Source organism: Labrus mixtus, chromosome 15 (genome assembly GCF_963584025.1).
Source record: "Labrus mixtus chromosome 15, fLabMix1.1, whole genome shotgun sequence".
Classification (NCBI taxonomy): domain Eukaryota; kingdom Metazoa; phylum Chordata; class Actinopteri; order Labriformes; family Labridae; genus Labrus; species Labrus mixtus.
In genome coordinates this window covers 26,480,724-26,507,549 of record NC_083626.1, presented here as the reverse complement: position 1 = coordinate 26,507,549, position 26,826 = coordinate 26,480,724, and the positions used below count along the sequence as shown (strand labels likewise).

Below are 26,826 nucleotides of genomic sequence, written 5' to 3'. Positions count from 1 at the left end.
CTTTGAGGGCAGTTGCAGATTGGCAGACAGGAAGTAGGCCACACAGCAGGTTTCATCCTGCTGCCATGGCGATGGCTGCTGAGGGATGTTGCCATTGGTCGGCCGGGGTCCAGAGGCTGACTGATAAATAAAAGTTATAAAACCCGACCCGAAAGGTGAATTATCGCGGCCTCAGAGTAAAATGAGAACTGAAAAAACAGAGAGAACTATTTCCACAGAAAAAAACACACCGATAGAGACAGGAAGTAGAGGTGCAGATATCAATCACCTTCGCTGTCATGTTCCCAGAACAACACCCAACGACGACTACTGAAGAAGAGAGCGGCTGTAAACCAAAGTCGACACTGATAGTTTGCAGATGATTTTTAACACGAGCATCCTAAAAAAGTTACACTCATTTGTAAGTTGACCTTTCAGTGTGAACTTTAGCAGAAAGGTTTACGTGTTGCTTTTCTTACCTGACACATCAAACACACGTCGATCACAAAGAGCCAAAAAAAAAAAAGAGGTCTTACCTTCAATACTGTGGAGGTAAACTTTGAGGCCTGAGCGCAGCTGTTGATCGCCGACTCTTTCAAACTGCTTGGAAAGTCTACTGATTGCCCTCTGGAGAGATTCATGCCTCTTGATCTCTGCCTTTATTGCAGTGGAGTTCACTGATTTGCTGTTGCTGCTCATCCTGACACATGGATCCGTTGTTAAGTGAAGCAAAAGTTGCTCGCTTCAGCCCATTTGAACCTCCTGGCTGTTAGTTCCACCAGGTGAACGCCGTCTTCAGACAGAAGAAGAAGCAGAAAAAAAGAAGCCGCGGCGCCTCTCTCGCCGTCTCTCTCTCTCTCTCTCTCTCTCTCTCTCTCTATCTAGACCACAAAGTCAGCTCACGACAGTTTGTGTCTCCGTTTCCTCCTGCAGGTTTGAACTGAACTGAATTCACTTCCTTATTTTAAACCTTGTTCTTCAGTAGAAAGCAGGTCTGAATGCTGTCGTGGTCACACCACTGAAAAGCAGCTGAGGCAGAAATTTACCTTACGACATGATGTGCTGCTTTAACCTGGAAATACTATAAATAAAACACAATTAACTACAATTCTGACATCAAAGTTTGTGTTTTAATCTTGTTGTTTATCTTTACGTTTAATGTAAGTCTGCTGCTGTTTCCCCTAAAGAGAAGGCCACTGATGTAAGGTCAATCATTTTGGAATATTTGCTGATTTCTTTGTATCTTCATCATATCTGCACCAAAAATGAGTTATTTCTACTTCCAAAAGCATGATTATTACCACTGATAAACACCACTGAAAAGCCTGGTTTTAGAGGATGCAGGAGATGTTCTCAGAATCTGTGGAGGCCAGTACTCTCTTTGGTGTGGCAGTGTGAGATGCTAGAGCGATAAGAATCCCAAATTACCAAACAAAATTCAAGTTAAAGGCAGAATGTGCGACATTTTACACAGAAATACAGCAGATGTCCAGTGTATCCTCTGTAAATATCTCTCTGAGTCATGACTGTCTAGAACAGGGGTTCCCCAACTTTTCAGGTCGTGACCCCCAAAATAAGGGTGACAGAAACTGGGGGGACCCCCCACTGTTCTTTAAGGTGGTTAGTTAGGTTTATAATGTAGCGACAGCCACGCACACACTAAAAAATGAACACATTCATTTCATTTCCATTTCACTTAACGATACTGTCTTATATGACATTGGACTACTTTTTGTATATTTACAAAAATGGATAAAAAATATATACTTTTAATGATTTTTAATTTTTTATGGAAGGCATTTTGTGACCCCCATCTTGGTGGCTGGCGACCCCCCTGGGGGTCCCGAGCCAGCCTGCTCTGGGCTTATCTGATCGACATTTCAATACATAACGATTCCTTCTAGTACATAAAGTGTGAAGACAAACATTTAAACACAATATTTGTCACAGTGCTTGCTCTCTGAAATTCACCTTGACCTCTGAGTCCCTTTGAAGAACAACATTTTAAAGTCAACTGGCAAAACTTTCAACTTCCACCTGAGCTGAGTACAAAACGCTACACCTGAGAGAGAGAGCCAAATATACAAATAATTACAGAACACACACATTGTGGCAGGTGGAAGAACAGACACCATAAACGATGTTACACAAACATCAGTTAAAATTAGCCCGCGACAAATTAGCTAACTTACTGACTCGTTTTTTAACTGCCGCTCGGTCAGTCATCCTCTTCATCCTCTTCATCCTCTTCATCTTCTTCATCTTCTTCATCATCCTCATCTTTCTCATTATCCTCCATGTTTGTCAGATCAATGAGTCCTGCCTGTTAGCAGCCTCTTGTTTGTTATAGGCAGTCTGTGCAAGGTCCAACAGACTTCTTTCACTCCTCCAGAAACAACAAAAGGTCAAAGGTCATAACCCGTGACATCAACACAACTTTATCAGGTAAATACATTTAAAAAAATACATTTTTAGAAATATAAATACCAGAAGAGAGAATACATTTTATTTTATATTGACAGTCTATGTTCTATTTATGTGTTTTTAGTAAATAAAAACGTTTTGAAGTGAGGGGCCTTTGAAGTGACTCATTTTTTTTTTTTAACCGTCTTTATTGACAAATTTAACATTTACAAAAAATGTTTATACAAACTCTTAAAGAGGATGAACATACAACAGCAAAATACACAGGAACAAGTTAATTCAAACATAAATCAAGACTAGGGGGGATTATATATAAAAATAAATAAATAAAAATCAAACTTTTCCAAAAGTAAACATCAGGCAGTGACTCAGATTTTTTGTCAGGAGGATCAGGGTATTAAAGATCCTGAAAAAAAGGCAAAGGCATGAAATGTGTTAAAATATGTTATTTTTTATCAATAAAAACATGTTTATCGTCTTTATTAGAAAAATACAAGAACAGTAGACAAAGAGCAGCAACATAAACCAGAGATATGTATGTTACATTAAACATAAATATTCAGCATCAGCACACATGTTCAGATTTTTTATTTCCTTTCTGTTATCAGAGTTATGTATGCGTTTTATATTTTGTTCAAAATAAAAAATAGTACAATTGGGGGGGTTTATAGCTTAATATGCATTTGTGAAAAAATTATTTGAAAGGAAAATATACACATTTACTTAATATAAATGTTTTTCTGTAGAAACGGTTTAGCCCGTTCACCCACAATAAGTCAAAGTCTCTGAAAACAATTCTACTGAAGGCTTTCCAGGAAGTTTTAATGTGATTACAACGCCAAAAAAGGTGATAAACTGTCTCTGGACGGTCCTCACAAAAAGTTTGTGTTTATGTCTCTTTTGTTTTTAATCATATTTTGAATAGTAGGGTAATATTTATGAATTATTCTTCCCCTTATTCGTTATCAGATATTTATGAGGAACCATCCAGCCCTTCTTCTATCTGTTATCATATTATATGATATAAACTGAGTTACATTATTACTTTAAATCTGTTTAGATTCGTGGTTGAATAAATTGCTGCTATAGTGTAAAACAGCCTGAAACATTTCTTTCTTTTTCACTCTGTGTCACACACTTCTCCTTGGTGTATCATCAAGTCCATTGAGTAATACCTGTGTCACAAACATCCTGTCACCAGAGAGCACACAGCGCCTGCTCATCACACAGACCGAGATAGTTTCCACTCTATTATTTTCAATCTTTAAATGTTACAACATGGGAATTTTTTTTTTATTTTTTAGGGTAGAAAATTACAAAAAAATAAAAATACAGTGTAACGATATGAGCGAAAATAAAAGTTAGGTAGGTACCTAAATGATAAACAATAAAAAACAGACATTAATAAAACAACATCAAACAAAGCCAGGGGACAACATAACAAAACAGGTACATTTAGTTTTCATTAAAACAATATAATAAGGACAAATTAATATCACAAATAAAGGATAAATACCAGATTCGGGAAAAAAACAAGCAATATCGGTGCACAGGTTTATCCATATCAAGATTACTGCACTCAGGGGCGCTGGTGGTGCGCGCGCCCCATGTGTGGAGGCTGTGGTCCTCAGAGCGGGCGGCCCAGGTTCGAATCCGGCCTGTGGCTCCTTTCCCGCATGTCATTCCCTACTCTCCTACCCTGGTTTCCGGCTCTGTCTGCTGTCCTATCTCTCCATTAAAGGCACGAAAAGCCCCCCCCCCCCCCCCCCCCAAAACAAAAAAGATTACTGCACATACACTGCATTGGTTGCACTTAAATTAGATATAATAATGTCTAAATGTATTGTCCCTGACATATAAACTGATAAATAAAATAAGAGTCTCCAATAATTTTTATTACAGTCTATACAGTTTTTATGTACCTATTGTTTAATTTCATTTAAAAATCCAGGTAAGTTTGGGATTCTTTTTCTCATTCTTCATTTGTAAATATAATTTATTTAAAGTATCATCAAGCGTACAATAAGTTAAATGTTATATTTAACACGCTTATAATTCATTATAACAGAGAGGCTTTTTTTTAACAACTTTATTGTAAGCACAGACAATGTTATGTATGGAGGACGAGATCTGACGAGACATTTAATTATTTATTTATTTATTATTTTATTTATTTATTCATTATTTTATTTTTTTATTTATTCATTATTTTATTTTTTTTATTTATTCATTATTTTATTTTGTATTTATTCATTATTATTATTATTTTTTTTATTTATTCATTTTTTTTTTTAAATTTTTTTTTTTTAATACATTTATTTATTTATACTTCTGTCAGATCTCGTCCTCCACAGTTATACAGAGAGGCTTTAGTTCCAGAGATCCCACAACACGGATGACGTCGGTCGGTTGACACACTGACGCGATCCATGACCGTGACGTCATCACATACGCCCTCGTCGCTGAGCAGAAACAGTTGTGCGCTCCGGAGAACAAGACGACAGCCGGTTACCAACAAAATATTTGATCCATTTTGGTCCCATAAGCCAGTCGAGGTTGTTCGAATATCGAATATGGTCTGTGGCGGCTTCACCTGCTCCAAAAATGCTCTCTGTGCCCTGAATGTGGTTTACATGGTGAGTGAACGAACAAGATCATTATGCTAATGTTAGCTTAGGCTAGTTAGCTTCTGAATGAACTGATGTAGTGCAGCGCGGCTAGCTACGAGCTAACTAGCTACAGCGCAGGGGGGAAAATGCTAACGTTTTTGTCTTTCACTCTACACGCTTCTTTTGTTTACTTCACAGATGAACACTGGTATGAACTCTTTGCCACTTGTCTATTAGATGATTAGACATATGTAGTGTTCGTTATTAGATTACATAGACATGTAGGAAGTAGAGTTCTTTGGCTTTGTAGCTGAACGCAGCTAGCGCCATTAGCTGTATGTAAGCTAAGGTACCGTTAGCTGGGAGGCCAGCTGACACAAACTGTGACATTTCCACGCTTTATCTCCCACGTCCTTATCTGTCACTGGGGCTTGTCACAGTAAGATTGAATGATCTCACATGCATGTGTCCTCCAAGTTAAACCGGGACGAACTGAGATCAGACATTTAAAAACAACAATAAGCTTCTAATGAAATCAAATAAACAAAACAAAGGAGGCCCTGTAGTCACATTATTATTATTATTATTATTTATTATTATTATTACTTATATTTTATTTGCTTTTCTTAATGAGGATACATCAAAATAAACACAGTATACAAACGTTGGTGTCAGTTAACAATAATAATAATTATAATAATAACAATAATAATAACTTTATTTCTATAGCACCTTTTAAAAACACAGGTTTACAAAGTGCTTTGACAAACAGCAAAAACAAGAACAAACTAAACCAAACACAGAAGAACATTAACAACAGCAAGAACATAACAAATGCAAAATACTAAAAATAATTAAATACAATTCAACAGAAAAGAACCCAAAGTGCACGATACCCAACAGACATATATAACCCGACCATCACAAGAACCATCATAAGAACCCAGGCAACACGAGCTGAGACCAAGAGGACCAAAGATTTAAAAAGATGTAAGAAACTAAAAGATAGTAGTAGTCAGTCAGTTTAGCCTCCTTACACCACTTTCTTGTTATAGCTTTCTTTGATGCCACCTGTAGTATCCCAGCCTTCTGTCTTTGCTTTGTATATTGTCCTGTGTTAAATTTCCCAGATACAGCACCTCACAAGTCTTAGGAAGTTCATCACCTAAAATTGCTTTCATTCCTTTCCACACTTCATCCCAGTACTCAGTCATTTTCACACATTGTGTTCCCCACACTGTCTCCAGCGAGGCCGTGGGACAAGTAAGAATCTTCCTTTAAGTTTTGGTGTGATGAAAAAATCTCACAATATTTCTCCAACCGTATTCGCTCCACATTCCAGAACTTGTTGTAGTCCAATTTTTAAGGTACGTTCCCATATCAAATATTATGAAGACTGTCTGAGGTGACGTTAAATCATGAGGATTTATTTTAAGTTCTGTTGTTTGTGGTGCTGAAATAGTATTTGCTAACCTCTAACTTTGGTCCTTCGTTTAGAAACGAAAAAGATAAAAACGAGTCAAAGCACTAAGTCCTTTACAGCTTTAAAGGGTCCTGGGTTAAAATATAACCAAGTGTCAACCTCGACAGAATCTAATCAAGTGTACACATCAACATCTTTATTACAGGTCTACTACATATTATCATGATGCAGAGGCGTTTCTGTAGTTTTATTTTTAGTATAAGAATCAGCTTTCTGTCAGGAATTTGATCCAGCTGGTTTTAATCAGCTCGGAAATTACATAATTCACACAGATTAGAACATTACAACAAGGCCTGCAAAGGTAGCACAAACATTCAATTACCTAACAGTTGAGATAAGTAATACAGGTCCCATAACTCATTAAACTAACTCTCGCATTGTGATCAGTGTTGTTGTTTTTACTCAGGTTTTAGTTTTTGCCCCTTGCACCATAAGCTCACTGAACAATCAGTATCCAAATCATTTGTTATGTTTGTGAGCCAATAAAATAGCTCAGCTGCAAATTGAAATTAAAGCAATCTTAGCACCTTCAGTGTGTTGAAGTGAGAAAGGTAATATTTGTACTAAATGTTTAGAGGTTGTAGTGGATGGTGGTGGTGTACTAGATGCATTGTTTCTCATGTATGTTAATGTTGTGGATCAATTATTATGGTACTCCTCTCGATGTTTAATTTACCAGTATAACACGGCTCACACTGCAAACTTAAGACTCTCAGTGTAAATAACAACTGAACATTTATATTTTTGTTAAAGCAGAATTTATGGACGAGCAGTTGTATAAGAGAGAGAGAGAAAATTGGGAAATCTAATCAGATTGAACAAGCATATCTAATGAGGAAGCTTGTGAATCTAAGTTGCATGACAGTTGGCAAAAGTACGAACTGATCTGTCGTGTGTATTCATATTGTTTGGATCTGAAACGATTAGTAAGAAAATAGGGTTAGTGAGGTTCCTGAATCACTTATATGTTTTTAAAGCCAAGATAATTATATCTTCAGGGGCTCTATAAATATCTTACTATGTTCTGCATTTCTATTTATGAAGCCAATAAGTAAGAAGTGACACTAACCCCCCCCTACTTGAAATCATTTTTATTATTTAGTGCGATGAATTCAGAAAAGCGTTTATTGCAAATGTTCACATTGCGATAACAATGAGTGATCCGAGTTTTCATACTTCTCTGCATAAACGTAGTACACTTTCATAACAGCACTCATGACAGTGAATGCCTCCATTTGTCTGTCATGTTTGCATTCCTTAAATTTTTGACGTTGGCACAAGGTTTGAGTTAGTCATGATTTAATTACTGCTCTGTCAAAAGCTTCTGGATTAAACTTGTTTTGCTCCGACTCACTCACCTGCTGACATGCTGAATATGATTAGGTCTGCAAGGTGTGCATGTTGTGAAAGACATGAGTAAACTTGGTAGGTATACTTAGTCTTCTGTTACACACTGAGAGCCTGAGAGCTTGTAGGTCTCTGTGTCCTTTATTGCTGAAAGAGAACACATGAGACACGACCTATCGAGTCAACAACCTTGGACCGTGTACACATGCTCCAGATCATGTTGGCAGCTGAGTCACTGTAACTGTCATGACTATGACTCGGTAGCTGCTGCGGTGAACCAGGACATTCTGTACATACAAGTGCTGCAAGGACGAATAGTCCCATCATATCCTGACGACTCTCCCTGGGTCATAAGAGGCGGCAGTTCTGTTATGTGTCCACTTTCCATGAAATAATCAAGGACGTGCTCATTATTTAAATCCACTGATGTTACAGATCGGTGTTGGCAACACTGACAAACAGCAGAGGGAGTTAGAGTTTACTTTCTGTTGAGGGTAATCACTAAAAGCAACACATAATGTGACCCAACAAAAGTATGAAGTCAGTGTTTTTGATTGGTTTCAGGGTGTCATAAACAGTAAAAGCACTGTGTAGAGACAGTCTTATGATCCAGAGTCATATGAAGACATTTAGAAATGAAACCGTGTCATCAGGTCAAACTGTTTCCTCCTTTGTCACCGGTGCTTCATGCTTTATTTTTTGACAGGCATTATAAAACATAGTTAAAACAGGACGCCTGGTGTTAGCGGTAGTAGAAAGCTGTGCGCTGTGACTGTGTGATAAGCTCACTTCCATGTTGTTGACTTCCTTCCCTCTGTTCCCTTCAGCTGGTGGGGCTGCTGCTGATAGGCGTAGCAGCATGGGGGAAGGGGTTCGGCTTAGTGTCGAGCATCCACATCATCGGCGGGGTCATCGCGGTGGGCGTCTTCCTGCTGCTCATCGCCATCGTGGGACTCATCGGAGCAATGCACCACCACCAAGTCATGCTGTTCTTCGTATCCTTTCCTCTCGTTGATGCACGGTTGTGTAAGTGGTCATCTGGTCAGGGTGTGTGATATGGATTTTTTTCAGCTGATACCATTACCTTCCTCACAGTGCTGATACCGAGAAGATATCCAATGATTTTCAGAGGTTAAGAAAGGTTATTCAATTGTAGTTTGTTGAATCATATTAATTATTTAATATCTTAAAGTCTTCAAGGCCCTAATAATAGAAACTGCGATCATGTTGTCTTCATCTGAAACATTTAACGTGAACTTCCCTGCTTCCTCCTTTTAACAAAATAAAACAATGACGTTGGATAAGTGTTCTAAGTGCTCCGTTACTTGTTTCCTGTGATGCTTCCTTGACCTCCTCACTCCCAGTACATGGTCATCCTTTTCATCGTTTTCCTGTTCCAGTTAGGAGTTTCCTGTTCCTGCTTGGCAATGAACCGCGGGCAGCAGGTAAGGAAACATAAATTATGTATATACGTTTTTGGGGCTTTTTTTCAAACAATTAGCTCCATTTTAATTTGTCTTCATTGCTTCTTTAGGAGACACTCCTGAACTCCGCGTGGGGAATGTTGGAAAACAAGACTAAGACCGACCTGGAGAGTCAGCTGAACTGCTGCGGGCTGCTCAACGGCACCGACAGCCGGGCACAGTTTGAACTGGACGTGCAAAACTGCCCCGCTGTAAGTCCCCATATCAGATGTTTCATTGTTGCAAATGTATCAGTTAAGAAAAATAAAACATATTTCTTAAAAGCTTAAAAGCTGCGGTGGCCTAGCGGTTATGTTGCACGCTCCATGTACGGAGGCTATAGACCTTGTTGCAGTGGCTTAGGGTTCAAATCCGACCTCGACCCTTTGCTGCATTTCGTCCCCCACTCCCTCCTCCAAGCATTTCCTGTCTCTCTTCAGCTGTTCTATCTAAGAAAGGCAAAAAGGCCCAAAAAAATATCTGTATGTATAAAAAGTTGACCTGCTTGAGCAGCTGAAATAGTATTTTGTTCCTGTTTTCTTTCAGAATATATTTTACTTCTTGTGTAACTGCTCACTGGCTTCATAGATAAATATCTAAGTATCACACTGAACTTCCAGTTACACAATATCTCCCACTGAATAAAAAGTCCCATAAGCATTATAAGAGTTAGAAATAGGCCACGTTCTCTACTTCTCAGAATAGATTTTGGCATACAATAGTGTTTTTTTTCCCCTGACAAACTGTTGACTCATACTGCTGAAGACTTGAGGCTTCTTTTTTGTCTCTTCCACTTTCAGTTGTGCAAACAGAAAACTTCTTGCTACACCTGCGGACTAAAGATGTTGGATCATGCAACCGAGGCCCTGAAGATCCTCGGGGGCGTCGGACTCTTCTTCAGCTTTACAGAAGTGAGTGCTCACTTTCTCAACCTGCATCCCCTAACAATTCACGCTCATTGAATCGTTTGTAATGCCTCTTTGGCGGGAAAGAAATGGGTAACAACATTAGGTTTTAATATTGAATAATAACTGGACTGATTGTTTTGCTTAAAAAATGTAGTTTTCACACATCCTCGAGTAGTTCTTCGATAAGAAAACATAAATTCATAAAGGTTGGCAGCTGTCTTGTTTTTCAAGCATTTCATATTTGTTGTGAAATAAATACATTCTAACAAAATCACTGCCATCTGGGGACCTTTTGGCAGAGAGAAAATAAATCACAACTTAAATACACTTCCAGGGTTTCCTGCAGGCCCCTAAAAAGTCTTCAATTAGATTTTTGCAATTTAAGGAGGTTGTAATAGCCTCTAAAAGTCACATTTTTACACGTGAGAGGTCCTATGAAACATGCCTGAATACTTTTTCAATTCTACACCTTCCAGTTTTATGATTTTTTTTTATTATTCTTTTTTGTGGATTTCATCGTGTATGTCACAATTCACAGCATTTATGGCAGCATATCACATGCATTCATAAACCATTAGAAGAAGAAAAGGTGAAGAAGATTGGGAAATTAAAGTTCAACAAAATAATTAATAATACAGGAAATGGTTGGCAGGGTCAATCAATGATTGTGAGGCAACTTGCAGGATATGATAAAACATTTTTTTTTAAACTTGGGAATCAAAGTTGTTGAGTCCCACATGAAATCTGGTGCAAAAATGGTATTGATTTTTTTTCTTTGTGCTGGTCTTAAAAAGATCTTAAATGGGCGCTGATGGCCTAGCAGCGAGGTCACGCCCCCCGTATGGAGGCTACAGTCCTCCCAAGTGGGCGGCCTGGGTTCAAGTCAGACCTTTGGCTCCTTTCTCGCATGTTATTCCCCGCTCTCTCTCCTCATTTCCTACTCTATCTAATAAAGGCAAAAAGACCCAAAATCTGTAAAAATTGTGCAAGTGACACGAGCTGGCAACCCTGACCAGGATCCTGACATTCTGACATCACATATCTTGTCAAAAGCAGATGAATTTCCTGTGCCAATCTTCATGTTTTTTTTAATCTGTGTGTGTGTGTGTGTGTGTGTGTGTTGTTTTTTTCTAAACAGATCTTGGGGGTGTGGCTGGCCGTGCGCTACAGGAACCAGAAGGATCCACGAGCAAACCCAAGTGCTTTCCTATAGTGTGTCTCTCACACGCAGAGCAGCGCCGCAGAAGCAGTTTCAAAACACACTGGTACACGCTAAATCACGCACATCTAGAGGCATACAAACACAGCCGACACAACATCAGCGAATGGACGAGCGCACGCAGCACCTGACACACTGAGCAGCATTACACACAGACACACACACACACACACACACACACACACACACACACACACATTCACCTGAGACTTGAGAAGCTACATCCACCTGTCCAGAAATGTTTGCCAGAGTTGAAGCTGGAAGACTGGATACTTATGTATGAAAGGAGAAGCTGTGATACCCAGAAGTGCGGTATGTTGACCCAACCTTGATTTGAGTATCAGATTTCCTGCTAGATCCCCGACCTATGTAACAAGCGATGAGACATCTCTGCATGTGTCCTGCGCTCTGCACGGACAAAACAGCCTCTTTGTTGATTCCATTCCACATGCCAACTTAATAACGACTGTGCCGTGTCCGACTAATAACATGTATGCACCTTGAAGTTTTCCCTCTCGTCTCTAATGTAGTGCCACAAATATACTCCTCTGGTCAGTGCTATCGGTGATGTGTAGAACTGTGTACCCAAACATGTCCAGTTTGAGTCAGCTGAAGGGGGGAAATAAAAACTCGACTTGTGGTGTAAAGTAGTTTTTGAAACTGTATGTAAATGTTTTTTTTCACATGCTTCAACAAAAAAAAAAAGAAGAAGAAGTCAGGGTTAAACAGGATAAGGACGCGAGAAAAATAGATTTTAGGTAATGTTGTTGCTTGTCGTTCGGGTTCAAATATTTATGAACTGTATCTGAGCCAACTAACTTTTTAACAGTCTGAGATATTAGGATGCCAGTGGACTGCAGCCTTGATGTTGTACATAATCTTTCTGAGATCATTCTCTCCGGGTTTGCCATGTAGTGAGTGACCACCTCTAGCTGGGAGGTTTTGCCTGCACAATAATCCACCCTTCTGTATTTAGTATGTTCCTTTTGTGTCGCACAGTGATGTTGCTTAGAGTAGGATCTGGTTGTAGAAAACGTGGAGTCGGGTACGTTATCATTACCTCCTGTTTAACTGGGTAGGGAAAAAATCACATTTTTTAAAAAGAAAATCACGTTTTGATTTAAAAAAAATAGTTGGGTAAATTTGGCCAAAACTGTAAAACACAAACCCAGTTTTGTTTTAAAAAGTGTTAATTGTGAAAATGTTCTCTTTGTTATTCTTTATTTTTAAGAATTATGTTGTGAAATGATTTTGTTCTCTGTTGCCATCTGCTCTTTTTATTTTTTCGTTCATCAGTGTTAAAATAATACTTTGTAAAAAAAGAAAAAAAAAACAAGGTGTTAAATATTTTCAGGATCTTTTTTTTTAAGTTAAGTTTTGAAGATGCACATTTAGAGGCTCCAGTTAAGTTGTCGTTCTGATATGATTTAACGCCTCGCTCGATGTTAATAATTCACTGCTTTATTAATTCTCTCTCTTTTTAAAAGACGTCTTTTTTCTCCTCTTTGAAATTGCTTTTAACTTAAAGGACTAACACTAACTGTCGTTTCATGTCTTACTTGAACCGCTCAACGGTTGGCTGATTTTCCTGCTGCTGATTTGGAGTGTATCGCTGGTGTAAAAACAAGACATGATAAGAGATCTTAAGCTTAATTATGCCGTGTATTATTACACCTCACTTCTTTGAATTTGTGTGCACTTGTTATTCCAATGTATCTTGAATTTTTGAGACTTAATTTTCCAAATAATAAAACCTCAAATTGGAAACGGTTTCCTCTTGAGTCATTTCTTTTCCGTGTTGATGTCGCCTCGTCTTTTTGAATACACCCTGACAGGTTCAGTAACGTAGACACTAAGGTGTATTTTAACTCAGCTATGTTGCACGTCTTACTTGGGTTACGTAACTTCTGGTTAATTTCTACCCGGGTGTGGTTTCATCATTTACACCAGGTCTGTTAGGAGGCAGACAAAGAGGGGCAGTGGGTTTGAATATTTTCTGATGACCGTCATTGTCGCCATCTTTCTGTCCTTCAAGGCACATTTTTGCTTAATTTTATTTGTTTATTTAACATGCAAGTAGAGGCCATGCATCCAGGTTTCTAGCCGTGGTTAATTAGCAACTCCCGTGCTAGCCTCTTGGCGTCCTCTGCCTGACTCCAATCAGCTTTTGGAGCTGAAAAAAAGTGTGAACAGGTTATTGTTGGAGTCACGTGTCATAACCAGCTCCCCCGTTTTCTTCTCCGGGATCTAGACTTGTGTGCAGTCGTTGGTGGTTACATCAGTCTGACATTACTGGAGGAACTAAACCATTTTAAGATGATGGAGTTTACAATTTGAAACAGGATTCACTTTACTGAAGCAACCAATCATACAACGTGTATTTTTGTTGTTATGGTGTGTATATAGGTTTAATACAAAATGCAGTTATCAAAGCTTAAATGTAGGATGGACCATGCTTTTGCTCACTTCTATCCCCCCTCCTCCATGCAGCCAGGCCTCACAAAGCTTCCCCCCCTCTTTCCCTCCTTGTGGGCGGCCTTAATCCTGGATCTGATTAGACTAGTTTTGCTGAGTGGTGTAATTACATTTACTTGAGAAAATGTAATTTTTTACTTTCCAGTCCTGGTCCAGGTTACATTTAGGGCTCGGTTACCTTTATTCATGACTTGTTGGTTAATAAAAAAACAACAGAAATACTGAAGTGGGGGCGCTGGTGGTGCAGTCGAGCAGACAGGCTGTCGTCCTCTCGCCCTGATTTCAGATTCCACTGTCATATCCCTCCAATAAAAGGCACAAAAAGCCCAAAAATAAATCTCAAATTATATGAATAATGTGGTCATTGTCTGTTTCCTTTAAGGGTTCAATTCTTATGTTTACATTTTTTGTTTTTCTTGTCAGAGAGGAGGTTAGAGTTAAGGTGTGATGGAACCGGTCAGGACTCATTTCACCACACGATGGCAGCACAGAGTCTTCTTCTCCACCGCTCCTGGTCACATCCTCTGTTATGTCAGGGCCCGTTCTGATACACTAAATACCTCCAGACAAACAAAGAACCACAGTGTCTCCTTCCTCAGGTGACTGTTACCTTACACACTGATTGCTTTTACACGTAGCAGCTGTAACATGAATTGACTCGAGCAGAAGAAGCAGGTTGTGATTCCCTGTGATACTCAACCGGAGGGCCATTATTAATCCCTTCTGCTGGGCCGGGTCCAGTAATGTGGGGGTGGGGGTGGGGGTGGGCCGGGGAGCAGAAGGAGAGCTCAAGTGCACTCTGATAGGGGAATAGAGACAACACCCAAGGAAATTATCCTGATACCTTTCAACCAAGGTTGTCCTAAATGAGGATAAACTGCCTCTGTGCCCTCTTCTTAATGGCCCATGGCAGACTGTCCCCCCCCCCCCTCACCAAAGGCGTGACCCAAACTCTGGCGTTTGGGGGCACCCTGCAGAGAAGCACCTGCAGCTCCGTTTTCCTGAGACGCAGGAACATTTATGTAAGTGAAATGTGCCTGGTAAGGTTTTTTTTTGGGTCTTGAGTGTTTCCGGAAGGCTTTTTTGGAAACGAGGATTTATGAAAACTGCACCACATATCGAGTCCCCTATCCTGTCAGCGTGTTCTCCTGAGGGCCCGCTGCCAGTCCCCACCCTGTGATGCATGTCCATATGCCGGGTGTATTAGCTGGGAGAAGCTGTGGAGAATCACACCAACAGGGACGGCCATCTGTCCTCTCACAGATATAGCATGGACTCTTGCAAGCGCATGAAAGGCAGGATCTTAAAACATTTGGTCCATTATATCACAGCGCTGATGATGAATGGCTTTTACAAGGGCTTGTCCTATACGCAGAGCTAATTATATAGCTTTTCAGCATGGGGGCAGGACAATGCAGCACTTAGATTAGTGGAGGCTGATAAACTGTTTCTTTTAATAGGCCTATATCGAGTGGGGGAGGACAAATTCAGATCTTTTATTTTATCAAAACGACTTATACTATACCATGAAAAATAGGCTATACTTCAAAGCATGTGATGAAATTTCAAAAGCTAAAAATTCTAATTTATCTTTTTAAGATATTAAAAATTAGAGATGTTCAACATAAACAACCATAAATAATAACAGGAAGACAAAAACACTGAAATAGCAAAGACAAAAAGTGAAATAAATAGGCTAAATAGAGATTAAACATACAGCAACTGGGAGGTATTGATGGGACCAGTAAGTCTGATTCACAGGAATGTTTTTAGTATCCTGTTGTTTTCTGTCATTTTGTGTCTCATACATTAAATGAATATATTTCTAATAGTGGCCAGAGTGTTAGAAATCAGAATCTCTTTTTTTAGGAGGTAAAAAAATCAACAGCTATGTCACAAATGATTTTTGCGACCCACGAATGAACATCAAGTTTATGAGAATGTCATGTTGTTGATAACTGCACTTTTGTTTTGTAGCCTACAGGTAATGTCACCATTTCATTTGTAGTTTTCTCCTCCTGTGTGAAAATCTCTGGATGATGAGAGAAATTTGTAAAAAAGAAAAAGTGGATACAATTTTCAAAAACTCTGAATAGGCCAATAAACACAAGCAAGTCCTGCAAAGAGGCGCTGCATGTCAATAGGCAAGGCAGGCAACTGCTTGGGGCCCCTGGTCAGTAGGAGGCCCAGCCGAGGACTGACAAACTTTAAACTTAATGTAGCAGTGACTCAGAGTTTTATGATAGTAGAAAACCTCCCCGAGGGGGTCCCATCTGACAGTACTCACTGTTGTTGCACGACTAAGGGTTCAAATATTCCTGTGAAAATTCAAATGTGTCACTTGAAGTTGCCATTGGATTCAGATTATTATTTAACATAAAGGTGATGAATGCTAGTTGGAGGGGCCCCCTGTTCATTTTGCTTAGCCACAACAGAATCGCCACTGGTCCTGCATTTAATATCACTATAACAATATACAGTATAGAATAGAATAGAATAGAATAGAATAGAATTACTTTATTGATCCCAAACTGGGAAATTGTGGCGTTACAGCAGCAGGTTATCCAACACACAATATGAGTAAAAAACACAATATTAGCTAATTTAAACATAATATAATATTAAATACAAAGTAAATAAGCACTAAAAATATCAAAACTAAGAATGTGAATATATACAACCAGGATTTAACTTAGCATTACTAGTCTTAAATATGAAAGATTAAATGTAAATGTGCAAAAACAGAGTTGTAAATGGACAGTATTGACATAGGGAGATGTGCAATCAGTGATACTATAAGTTAAAGTAAATAATAATATATCCAAGAGTAAGGTATTTTACCTGCTCTATCGTAAAGTGTCTTCAGATATAATCTATTATGAATTGGTGCGATACAAATAAAGCTGTAACTATTGAGATTGATTGATTTAAAATCCCAACAGTTCTTATGGTGCAGATAAATTATTTTTCTAATATTTTTCAATTATACGATTTTTAACAGTTTACTTATTCATCTGTCTTCTTCTATTTTTACTGTAGTGGTTGGGTGAGGAGGAGTTCATTCTCAAAACTTCTCATGCTCAGTCAAAAAGTCGTCCAAAAATCCAGCCCCAACGCTGCCAGGTGGGAGGAGCCAGCAGGTCTGTTTACGTGATGACGTTTCAGGGACGCGAGTGACCGTTGGCACTGCTGTTTCCCGAGGTCAGGACAACATAAATATAAACTATTCCCAGAGTTTCTACAAGTAACTTAAAGTTTTAAATCCACTCAATGAATTACAACACGTTGACTCTTTGAAACCATGGAGAGCTAATGTTGTTTAAAGACTTAACAGACAACTCAAGCAGAGGATGCTTGTGGTGGAGATTGTGTTGCCAAACATGGAGGTTATAATGAATATAAAGAAGGTGAAGACGGTCTGACCCGGCAGCAAAGTTACTGTAAGTTGTCATCATAAGCTAAGTTATTGAATCTAGCAGGAGTTATGAAGAAGGCCTACTGTTTCCATGGTAACGTTTCATAAATATACTTTACTATGAACAGAATTAAAGTCAGTGCTACAGCAGTTTTGTCTTACAGATAACATGAAGCAAAAGATTCACTTTGTGGTGACTATAATTTGGATGTTACCTTTCATGGTCATTGTTTACTTTTCTTACATTTAGTCAGTGGTAGGACACAACTTCATTCGGCCTACTTGAGTCAAAGTAGTCATGGTCAAATATGACTCCAATATCATACTCATACTTATAATATTATTACTTGAATTATAATACTGGAGTATTGCTTTAAAAAAAGACTTAAAGTGGCCATATGTAACTCTGACACATAGTGTTTAAAATGGGTACTGCAGTCCATTAGCTGTCTCCCCCCTCCCCCTCCTCCCTAAAGTGGGTTTCCATGTCTCCGACACTGAAGCTTCAGTGTTTATCCAGCTCTGCATCGGTCTTGAAACCTTTTTGTGTTCTAACCTCTCTCCATTTTCTAATGCATCTCCAATATTGATCCTATTTTGAGCACCTGTTCAGGGAGAATGTCAGCCAGGCTTTACACATTGACAAAACCTTCAAATTTCAGTCGATGCGCGGCCTCTTGAACTCTGCAGCCGTGCAGCATATTCTTTTTCCTGCTGCTGCTAAAGCTCCTTTTGCATTTTTCACTTCTCTGCAGCAGCCTCAGCACCCAACATATACTAAAACATAGAAAAAGAAAATTCCCTCTGTGACACTGACAACTTCTCTATTCCACTAAATGAACTGTCTGATCTGAGAGACGTGTTCTCTGCGTTTGCTCTATGTTCAAATATGGAGATGTGTAACATTCAGATACGACAACACCACTAAGACAAACCACACATAGAACTACATGAACACAGTTTAATGTGTTTCAGATCTGATTTTAGAAAAGGGAATAAAATTCATCAGCTGATTTCAGAGCAAAAGTAACTAATAACAAGAACATTCATAGAAATGCAGTGGATTCAAAGTGTATGTCATTTGTATTATATAATTTCTAATAGTTTGATTTAGCCTATCAAAAAGAATCCCAAATAGTCTAACAAAATGAGAAAAATTCAAGTGAGGTAAAAGTACTTACTTAGCATTTAAAGCTACATGATATTTGCTTTTGTATTAAATTGCTTTATTTGATTTTGCATCATTACCACCAAAACAAATTCCTTCTATGTTTAAACGCACTTGGCAATAATCTAGTATATAGAGTATTCTCATCCAGGTGCATCCTACATCAACAGCTGGAGATTCCTCTAACACAGGATAGCGGGCGGATGAAGCTGCGGTGGGTTTAATAGGTCTGTATCTGGATTCTCTGCGAGGACAAACAGGAAGGGGAATCATCCTCATCAGTGAGGAGAGACAAACAGGTCAATATAGCCTATCAATAATGAAACAGAGCGGGGATGCATGTTGTTACCGCTCAGAGGGAAGGGCAACACAGGTGATGCGGGGAGTTATTCAGAGCGTTCAAGTCTTAAAGTGGTAGATCACTTTGGAAAAGGAGACACTGCACCTCCTTAACCGTGGAGGTTAGACGCCTTTAAACTGTGTTTTTCTTGTTTTTCCTCGACAGCAGCTTCACCCAAACAAGTGTCTGGACTCGCACTAGAGCAGACTTCATTCTGTTTTCCATGATAATATTAATAATATAAGACAGAGTCTGATTTCCTGAAAGGTTAAATTATCGACAAATTAATGACAACGATGTTTGAGGGAAGTTATATTTTTAATGTTTAACAAAAAGTAAAATCTGAGGAAGCAGATACTCCTTTTCTAAAAGACAGAGTGGGTATTAAAAAGGCAATGCCCACTCCAGCAACAGCCTGTTCACCCTGGTGTTGTCTTGCAAGGGATACAGTATCAGATGCTGTATCATCAGACTACAGAGAGCTTCTTCCCTCAGGCTGTAAGACTTCTCTACTCATCCCCCGTACTCCACCGTAAAAAATAGTCTTTCTTGTGTAACAGAAGAAATTGCACCTTGCATTTCACTGTGCAAGCCAAAAAAAAAAAAAAGACAATTTAATGAGCCTTGAACCTAAATTCTAATGAAACTGTGCTCCCTCATTTATTTCATATTAATGTGGTATTTTATTTACACCTTAGGCCAGCTACTTTCATGAGCTGCTTCTCCATATTCATTTTTTCATGTTTAATAACGAATAGATTAACACTATTATCTGGCCTTGTGTGGCATTAAAGGCTTTATATGTGATTTTTTGATCCAGCAGATGTCGCCCTTGAGCACCAGCATGAAACCAAAACGACTCGCGCTGCATTGTTGTGTTAGCATGCTAATGCTAGCGATCTTTATTATGCTCGTATCTTCACACTGCATGTAAATTTACCTGAAATGAGCGTGATCTAGAAACACAGTTAAGCAGTGAGTACAGTATGTTATTCTTCTTTTCTCTAGTCCCTCAATTAAACAACTTTTATACACGAGGGGAGGAGTCAGCCGGCCGTCCGGGCGATGTAAACAAAGTGAAGATAGGACTCTGAAAACTCTGAAAACATCACAGACAGTGGGACTCGGGTGTTACACTCATTGTAGACAGTCATGACTCACAGAGTTATTTTCAGAGGATATTCTTGATTTATATTATATTTAAGTGTGAAAAATCACATATTAAGACTTTAAGTCTTTTTGTGCATTGAAAATAATAATAATAACAATAGCTTGATAACAACTTTTAAGGGACTCTGAGGGGGGGCGGCTGTTGCTCAGTTAGTAGAGTCGTCGTCTCTCAACCGGAAGGTCGAGGGTTCGATCTCCAGCTCCTGCAGCAACATGTCCGATGTGTCCTTGGGGAAGACACTTAACCCCGAGTTGCTCCTGCTGCTTCGTCGGCTATACAAGCTCAGGTACATTTTTACCATTTACCAATTACTCAATGACACTTTACATCCAAACACACAAACAAAGAAAACACAATTAACCAAGGTCCATGAGCTGAGTTGAACAGGCCGGTTTTTTCAAGAGTTTTCATAACATGTCCAAGGACGTAGCATTGTGGATATCTCCTGGGAGACAGTTCAAGAGGGTGGGGGGGGGGGGGGGGGGGTGGGGGCACACTGAAGGCTCTGGCCCATGTGAGTCCCCAGGTCGGTGTGGGGGATGAAAGAGCAAACCAGTGTCAGAGGACTGGAGGTCCAGGGACGGAGTGTAGGATCTGGAGGAGGTCAGAAAAAGCTCTGGAGGGAAAGTCCGTGTGAGAGATAGAATCACCACTGATGTGATTCAAAACAACATCCAGTGTTAAAGTATTTAGAACATGATGTCCAAATGTTTGTTTTTTTTTTGGTTTTTTTTTAGCTCAGCTGAAATTACTAAACTAAAAGGGAGAACTAGTCAGATGATGAGCAAAATGAAAAAGAGAAATTGAGGTGAGAAATACAGGTTTTCACTACATTAAACATAATTGTGACTTCCTGGTGGGCAGCTATAAAAATCTTCAGTGTACAAATCGGAATAGAAAAGCAGGATGTTCTGAAATACCGACTTTTAAAATGATCACCTCATTAGCATTAACCACCAACCCTCCCCCGACACAGAATCATCATAAAATAACCTCCCACACAGTGTGCCATCACGTATTCCTACATTGTGTTCACTTGCAGAGCAGCTAGGTGTGTTAAAATGCTAATCTAAGTTTGGCAATTCATGTGTTCCAGTCTTCAAAGATGAACATATTCAGATGTACTTTGTGCTGTGAGGTCATTAACTGCCAGAGCTTTGCATAATAACAGCGTGAGCAGAAAGGCTCGTTGACCTGATGGTGGTCAAAAGGCCGTAAACAAACAATCAGGACGCTCTCCCGACCCCCTTTCAATCATTTCACACATCTGAACACAGTCCATACTGCACTGTATTTACATATGTGGCATTATAGCCGAGGTATGGCAGCGCATCCCGAATCAAGTGTTATGCTTGAAATAAATCCATATCTGTAACAAGCAGAGTGTGAAAAATCAATCAGGATCAATGTGACAGGGGATTCAGTAGGAAGTGTTGCTATGGAAGAGAACGCAGAGTGTGTGAAAAGAGAGAGAGAGAGAGAGAGAGAGGGAGGCAACGAGGCCGCTTCTTCTCTGTAAACTGCAGATTAAACCGACCTGTGGCCCCGTGCCTCTGATGTTTCCCTAATTACCTTGTCTCGCCGTCCTGATAAACGCCACTGAGACGTTTTTTCTGTTCTGCTGTGTTTACCACTCCAGTCCTGACACTGTGACGCTTGTTGCTGAACTTTCAGGGAGAGTATTGCGCACAGTGCAGGTACATGTTGGCTGCAGTGCTGTCGGTTTTATCCGTCTCAGCACAATGGCTTGAGAAAGAGACGAGGGATGCACTGATCTAACTCCCCCCCCCCCCCCCCCCCACCGACCAAAATACCTCAAGAGTCTCTGCTGATTTCAGTCCAATAGAAGCTGTAGTGGAAGAGGTGCTACAATATTTTATGTCTTTGTATCTATTCAAAGTAAAAGGTTTTAAAATCACATGCTGGAGAAAAAGGTCGTCAAAATGTTCTATACTTCTTGATACCACGTTTTTTTTTTTTTTTTTTTCAAATCTTTTATTACATTTTTGCAGACAGTACAACATGATGTCACATAGGAGTAAATCAGAGCATCTGCATAGAGTAAAACAAAAAGCCCCAATTAAACAGAAAAACAAGACAATAAAATAGTAAACAACCATTTACCCTCCCAGCTTCCTAAGGTAGCGACTGTCGTAACATAGATACTAATGGGACAATACAAGTAGACACAGACACGTGTAAAAAAAAATATATATATATATATAAATACATGCATATACACAAAAACATTCAGTTCGACAAAAAAGTAAATAAATAAAATGTAAAAAATAAATAAGAAGAGGAGAGAAGAAGGTGGGGGTCTCTGCTCAAGCTGTGTCTCTAGCATCATCAGGAGTGATAGAAAGCTTGTCTGATACCACGTTTATTTAATGATACACTCGATTATGTTAATGGTAGATTATATCAAAAGGTACCATAGATTTTTTTTTTTTAAAGGAGAGAGGACTGGAGGAGATGAATGAATCCATAAAAATAAAAAACTGTGCAATGCAGACACTGACACACATTGTCTGCATTGCACAAATATATCAGAAGGTTGCCGATGTATTGCACAGTCTAGACAGTGTGTGTTTTGCGTGCAATTTTTCCTGATCTTTAAAAACAAGAAATGACCCAATATTAGATTCATGTATAGGAATTCTGTTTTTGTTGCCGTGGTAACGAAACAGGTATCTTGTAAATTCAAAAATATAGCAAAAGCCCTTAAAGGTAAAAGTATTAATCCTGCAGAAATGTGACTCCTTTCTCACTTTTATGATGATATTTTTTTTAATTTTTGGGGCTTTTCTGTGCCTTTAATGGAGAGAGAGGACAGTGGGGTAGAGTCAGAAACTGGAGAGAGAGAGAGTAGGGAATGACATGCGGGAAAGGAGCCACAGGTCAGATTTGAACCTGGGCTGCCCGCCTTCAAGGACTTAGCCTCTGTACATAGGGGAAGCGCACTAACCGCTAGGCCACTTGCACCCCTTAGGATGATATTTTCTGGGATTATTAACACTGACTATAGAAGATGTATGTGAGCTATTTTATCTGCAGAGTCAGCGCAGCTTTTCAGTGAATGTAGGGAAGTAAAGACGTTCGCTTTGATCTCTCTGAAATGTAGGTAGTTGCTTAAATTGAATATACATGTACAGTACAAGTACCTCAAAGCTAGTGTACATTTATGAGCTACAGAGCAATAGACTGGAAACCATTTCACCCCTTATTCAGATATAAAAATGTGTCTCCCTCATTGCCTGGAACTTATTGGGATCATTTTTATGTAGGGTAACTTGAGGCCAGGCGGTGTTGTGGGATTCATTTTCAGTTTGTGGCCTGCTTTGACTTTTATTGTGTCAACCAAGAAACTGTTTAATCCAGATCAGCTGCATAAAGGCCAATCCACAACCCTGAAATAGTCCCAGTACAGTACCCCAAATGTACCCAGTATTTTTTAATCTAAATAACAGATTCAGTCTAATGTATTTCTCCTGTCCTCACAGGCCACTGGTACCCCCGTTTAAAAACACAGAAAGCAGTTTGATAATCTGTTTACTGGAGAAAACATAATGCAGTAGCCCTTTAAAAAGAGAAATCACAATTCAGGGCCTTTCTTGAATTTCCTGCCAGTGGAGAAAGTGTCATTCTTTTTCCATTAAGGATGACCGAACAGCGAGAGAACATGATGCAGTGACCTGTTGAATGTCTTTTTTTAATCTAGTAAACAAAATGCCAACCAAAGCGCTTCACACACACACACACACACACACACTCACTCCTAGAAATTTCAGGGGACTACCACCCTTGAGATCTTTTTGCGTTTCTTGTTCCCTTATGTCCCTCACTGTTGGACGGCGGGTGGGGAGTGGGAGTGGGGCGTCTCAGGAGGCAATACATGCACAGTACAAGTACCATCCAAAAAAAAAAAAGCTCCCTCAAAGTTGTGTTTCTTGTCGGGAAAATGTTGTTGCAATCTCTACAGCGAGCTTCCAGTGGAAACTGAAAACATGCTGCAGTGGCCTTATTTGGGGACTCTCTTATGGGGGGGTATGCAGTAAGTAGTTATTGGATCTGGAGCCCTTTGGATACCCCCTGAATCCACCACTGCCAGATTTATCATAAGATTCCTGAAGATTTTAGCTGCTTTTATTAAAAAAAAAACAGTCATTTTATTTGTGTGTTTGGAATGACGAATTTCTATACTGTTGTCTTTTTACTATGACCAAAGCAGGAGATCTGATTAGCCTACTTTTTTTTTATTGATACTCTCTCTCTCTCTCTCTCTCTCACACACACACACACACACACACACACACACTCATATTAACAAAGGGGCTCAGTTTTGTACTTCGCGGGCTCCCAGTGCATGTGGCCGCAGAGAACACGTCAGCAGAGGGGAGATCAGCACCCTGGACAGCGACGGCTGGTCAATAATAAAGCAACCAGAGCTCCTTCCCTGCCCAGCAGCCTGGAGCACGGGGAGAGCTGCTACATCTACCACTTCAACAAAACCAAAAAAAAAACGACTGGAAGAGGGTGGAAAATAAACGACGTGTTAACAGGATGACAGCTTTGTCTTCTTCTTCTCCTTCTCCTTCTTCTTCTTCTTCTTCTTCTCCCTGTTCCGGAAGTAGCTGCTGCGTTGGTTCAATTTCCAAAACCGACCATTTCGAGGAGGAAAAAATCAGCGCCAGCAGTATCATCACCACCATCTATCTGATCCAATAATCAATGCCATTACTGCTGTGTAATTGCTCTCGGATGCGAAGACATCTCCATGCGTCTCCCCCCGGTTTTTATCTCTCTCTCTAATTAGAAAAAAAATCGCACGGTGCCTTTTCTTCCTCCTGCCTCTTCTTCTTTGACATTTCAGCGTTGTGCCTGCCGTGTATTTTTTTTTTTTTTGTTGTTGTTGTTGGGCTTTGCGATGAAATGCTGATGGACATCGAGCGAAGATGGGAAACATGGGGCTCTCGGGTGTTTTTGTGCTGCTGCTGCTGCTGCTAGGCTCCGGAAAATGCAAATGAAAAAAGGGAATTGTGTGTTTTTGATCTCGACGTGTGGACTGTCGTGTCGGTGAATGGCTCGGATTCTTCGTGGATCGAAACGCGGGTTTACAGAAAGGAGATGAAATAGAAAGAGAGGGAGAGAGGAGGGGAGAGGGAAAAAAATGGACCATGATCTGAAGCTCGGGATGCTACAGTGAGGGGACAAATAAGAAATAGGAGATATTTTTATAATCGGATTTTGGATCAAACTTCCATTCCATCTCCTGCACCTTTTTTTTTTTTTTTTGGCTGTTTTTTTTTTTTTTTTGGATTATGATTCTCGACAAGAGTCCCAGATGTGACTGTGTGGATGGCATGTCGTTGTATTTTACATCCCATCTTCTCTTTCCTGCCTCCGTGCTCCTCTCTCTTCCACTCGTCCACTCTCTCGCTGTCTTCTGCTTTGGGTAGCAAAACATGTAGGGCTATTTTTTTTTCTTCTCTCCCCCTCTTCTTTATTTGCTGCAAGCTCCACAGTGCACAATCTGAGAGAAAGCAGGAGAGAGCATGCAGCGGTGAAGAGAAACAAATGGACCGTGGAAATGAGAAAAAGAGAACAAGTTGTGGTGTTTTTCTGGGGTGCGGTGGAAGATGCATCTTAGACAGCGTTTGCCGAGTTGTTTGAGTAATGAATATTGAAAGAGTGTGTCGGCCAGCTGAAAGGGAAAATCTTTCATCCGCATTGGCTTAGGCACACATGCCATCAGTGGAGCGAGAGCCTTTTATTTCTCTGGATTTCAAATAAAAAAAGGCTGGTTGGGGTGATGATGGAGATACTGCCCTGAAAACATTGGTTGTGTGAACAATAATAATAATAATTAATAATAATAATACTAGAAAAACTTGTTTTATTGATTCCACTCTCGGATTCTGTATGTAGCCAAACATGTTCAAGTATCGGATCCGCATGTTTTTCAATGAACTGAAAGTCCTGGTGTTTATGCGATCCGATTCGAGACAGTCCGGCTCCGACACAGATAGACGGTCCACCACCAACACCACCACCACCATGCGAGGTCTGGGGATGGGCGGCTGCGGCTGGCCCCCGTTCGTCGACTGCCATTCCCGGGACGACGAGGAGGAGTACTACGGCAGCGACCCGCGGCCCCGGAGCCTGGCGTTTGAGGACAAGGAGCCCAAGCTGCAAGTGGGCCTGGACGCCGTGTCTCTGGCCAGCACCGCCAGCAGCCTGCGGACCCCCCAGTGCCGGATCTGCTTCCAAGGCCCAGAGCAGGTAGACATGCAGCAGAGAAACGGTTCCTAACGCAGACAGACAGATAGATAGACAGACAGACAGACAGACAGACAGACAGGCTGTTTGTTTCTGAGCTTTAAAAAACGTGATGCTGTGGGGACCTTTTATTTTAACCATGCATGAATTGATCCAGGTCAGCTGGATTCTTTCTTTTTTTAGGAATATTTTAACACACACACCATAGAGGATTTTATTGTAATCTGCCATTTTGATTTTTTTTTGTTACACAGCAAATCACAAAGGGTCTCTGGAGCTACTACAACCATCCTGTCCTACATCTCTCTCTCTCTCTTTTCTTCCACCCACCTTCCCCTCAACTGCCTCCTCTGAAAAAAAAAAACAATCTAGGATGAAGCCTAGGTTGCTCTCGTTTAAAAATAGTCACATCAGTGTTATTTATAAGCCAAATAATCACACATTTTCCCCCTTTTATTTTCTTTAAAAAATCTCCACAGCATTGAACAGCTGACCCTATGTTCTTAATTTAGAGGCAAATATTGTATTTTTTTTGATGATTGTTCA

At 39.9% G+C, this 26,826-nt stretch overlaps 3 protein-coding genes across 4 annotated transcripts in view; 2 read left to right on the top strand and 1 right to left on the bottom strand.

Annotated features, from left to right (window-relative positions):
* Positions 1-832, bottom strand: part of agap2 (ArfGAP with GTPase domain, ankyrin repeat and PH domain 2) — a 37,513-nt gene extending 36,681 nt beyond the window's left edge. For both annotated transcript variants that reach the window (XM_061058187.1, XM_061058188.1), the window contains exon 1: positions 516-832. In XM_061058187.1, coding sequence (XP_060914170.1) covers positions 516-678 — 163 coding nt within the window. In that variant the 5' untranslated portion in view covers positions 679-832. The remainder of the gene's footprint in view (positions 1-515) is intronic.
* A 4,012-nt stretch (positions 833-4,844) lies between these two features.
* tspan31 (tetraspanin 31) lies at positions 4,845-13,199 on the top strand. The gene is made up of 6 exons (XM_061058195.1): positions 4,845-5,039; positions 8,670-8,837; positions 9,207-9,287; positions 9,377-9,517; positions 10,106-10,216; positions 11,352-13,199. The coding sequence occupies exons 1-6, from the start codon at positions 4,977-4,979 to the stop codon at positions 11,424-11,426; spliced, it is 639 nt and encodes a 212-aa protein (XP_060914178.1). The 5' UTR covers positions 4,845-4,976; the 3' UTR covers positions 11,427-13,199.
* An 11,167-nt stretch (positions 13,200-24,366) lies between these two features.
* The window catches only part of marchf9 (membrane-associated ring finger (C3HC4) 9), a 21,505-nt gene continuing 19,045 nt past the window's right edge, over positions 24,367-26,826 (top strand). The window contains exon 1 of the mRNA XM_061058168.1: positions 24,367-26,283. Within this exon, the coding sequence (XP_060914151.1) occupies positions 25,936-26,283 (348 nt within the window). The 5' untranslated portion in view covers positions 24,367-25,935. The remainder of the gene's footprint in view (positions 26,284-26,826) is intronic.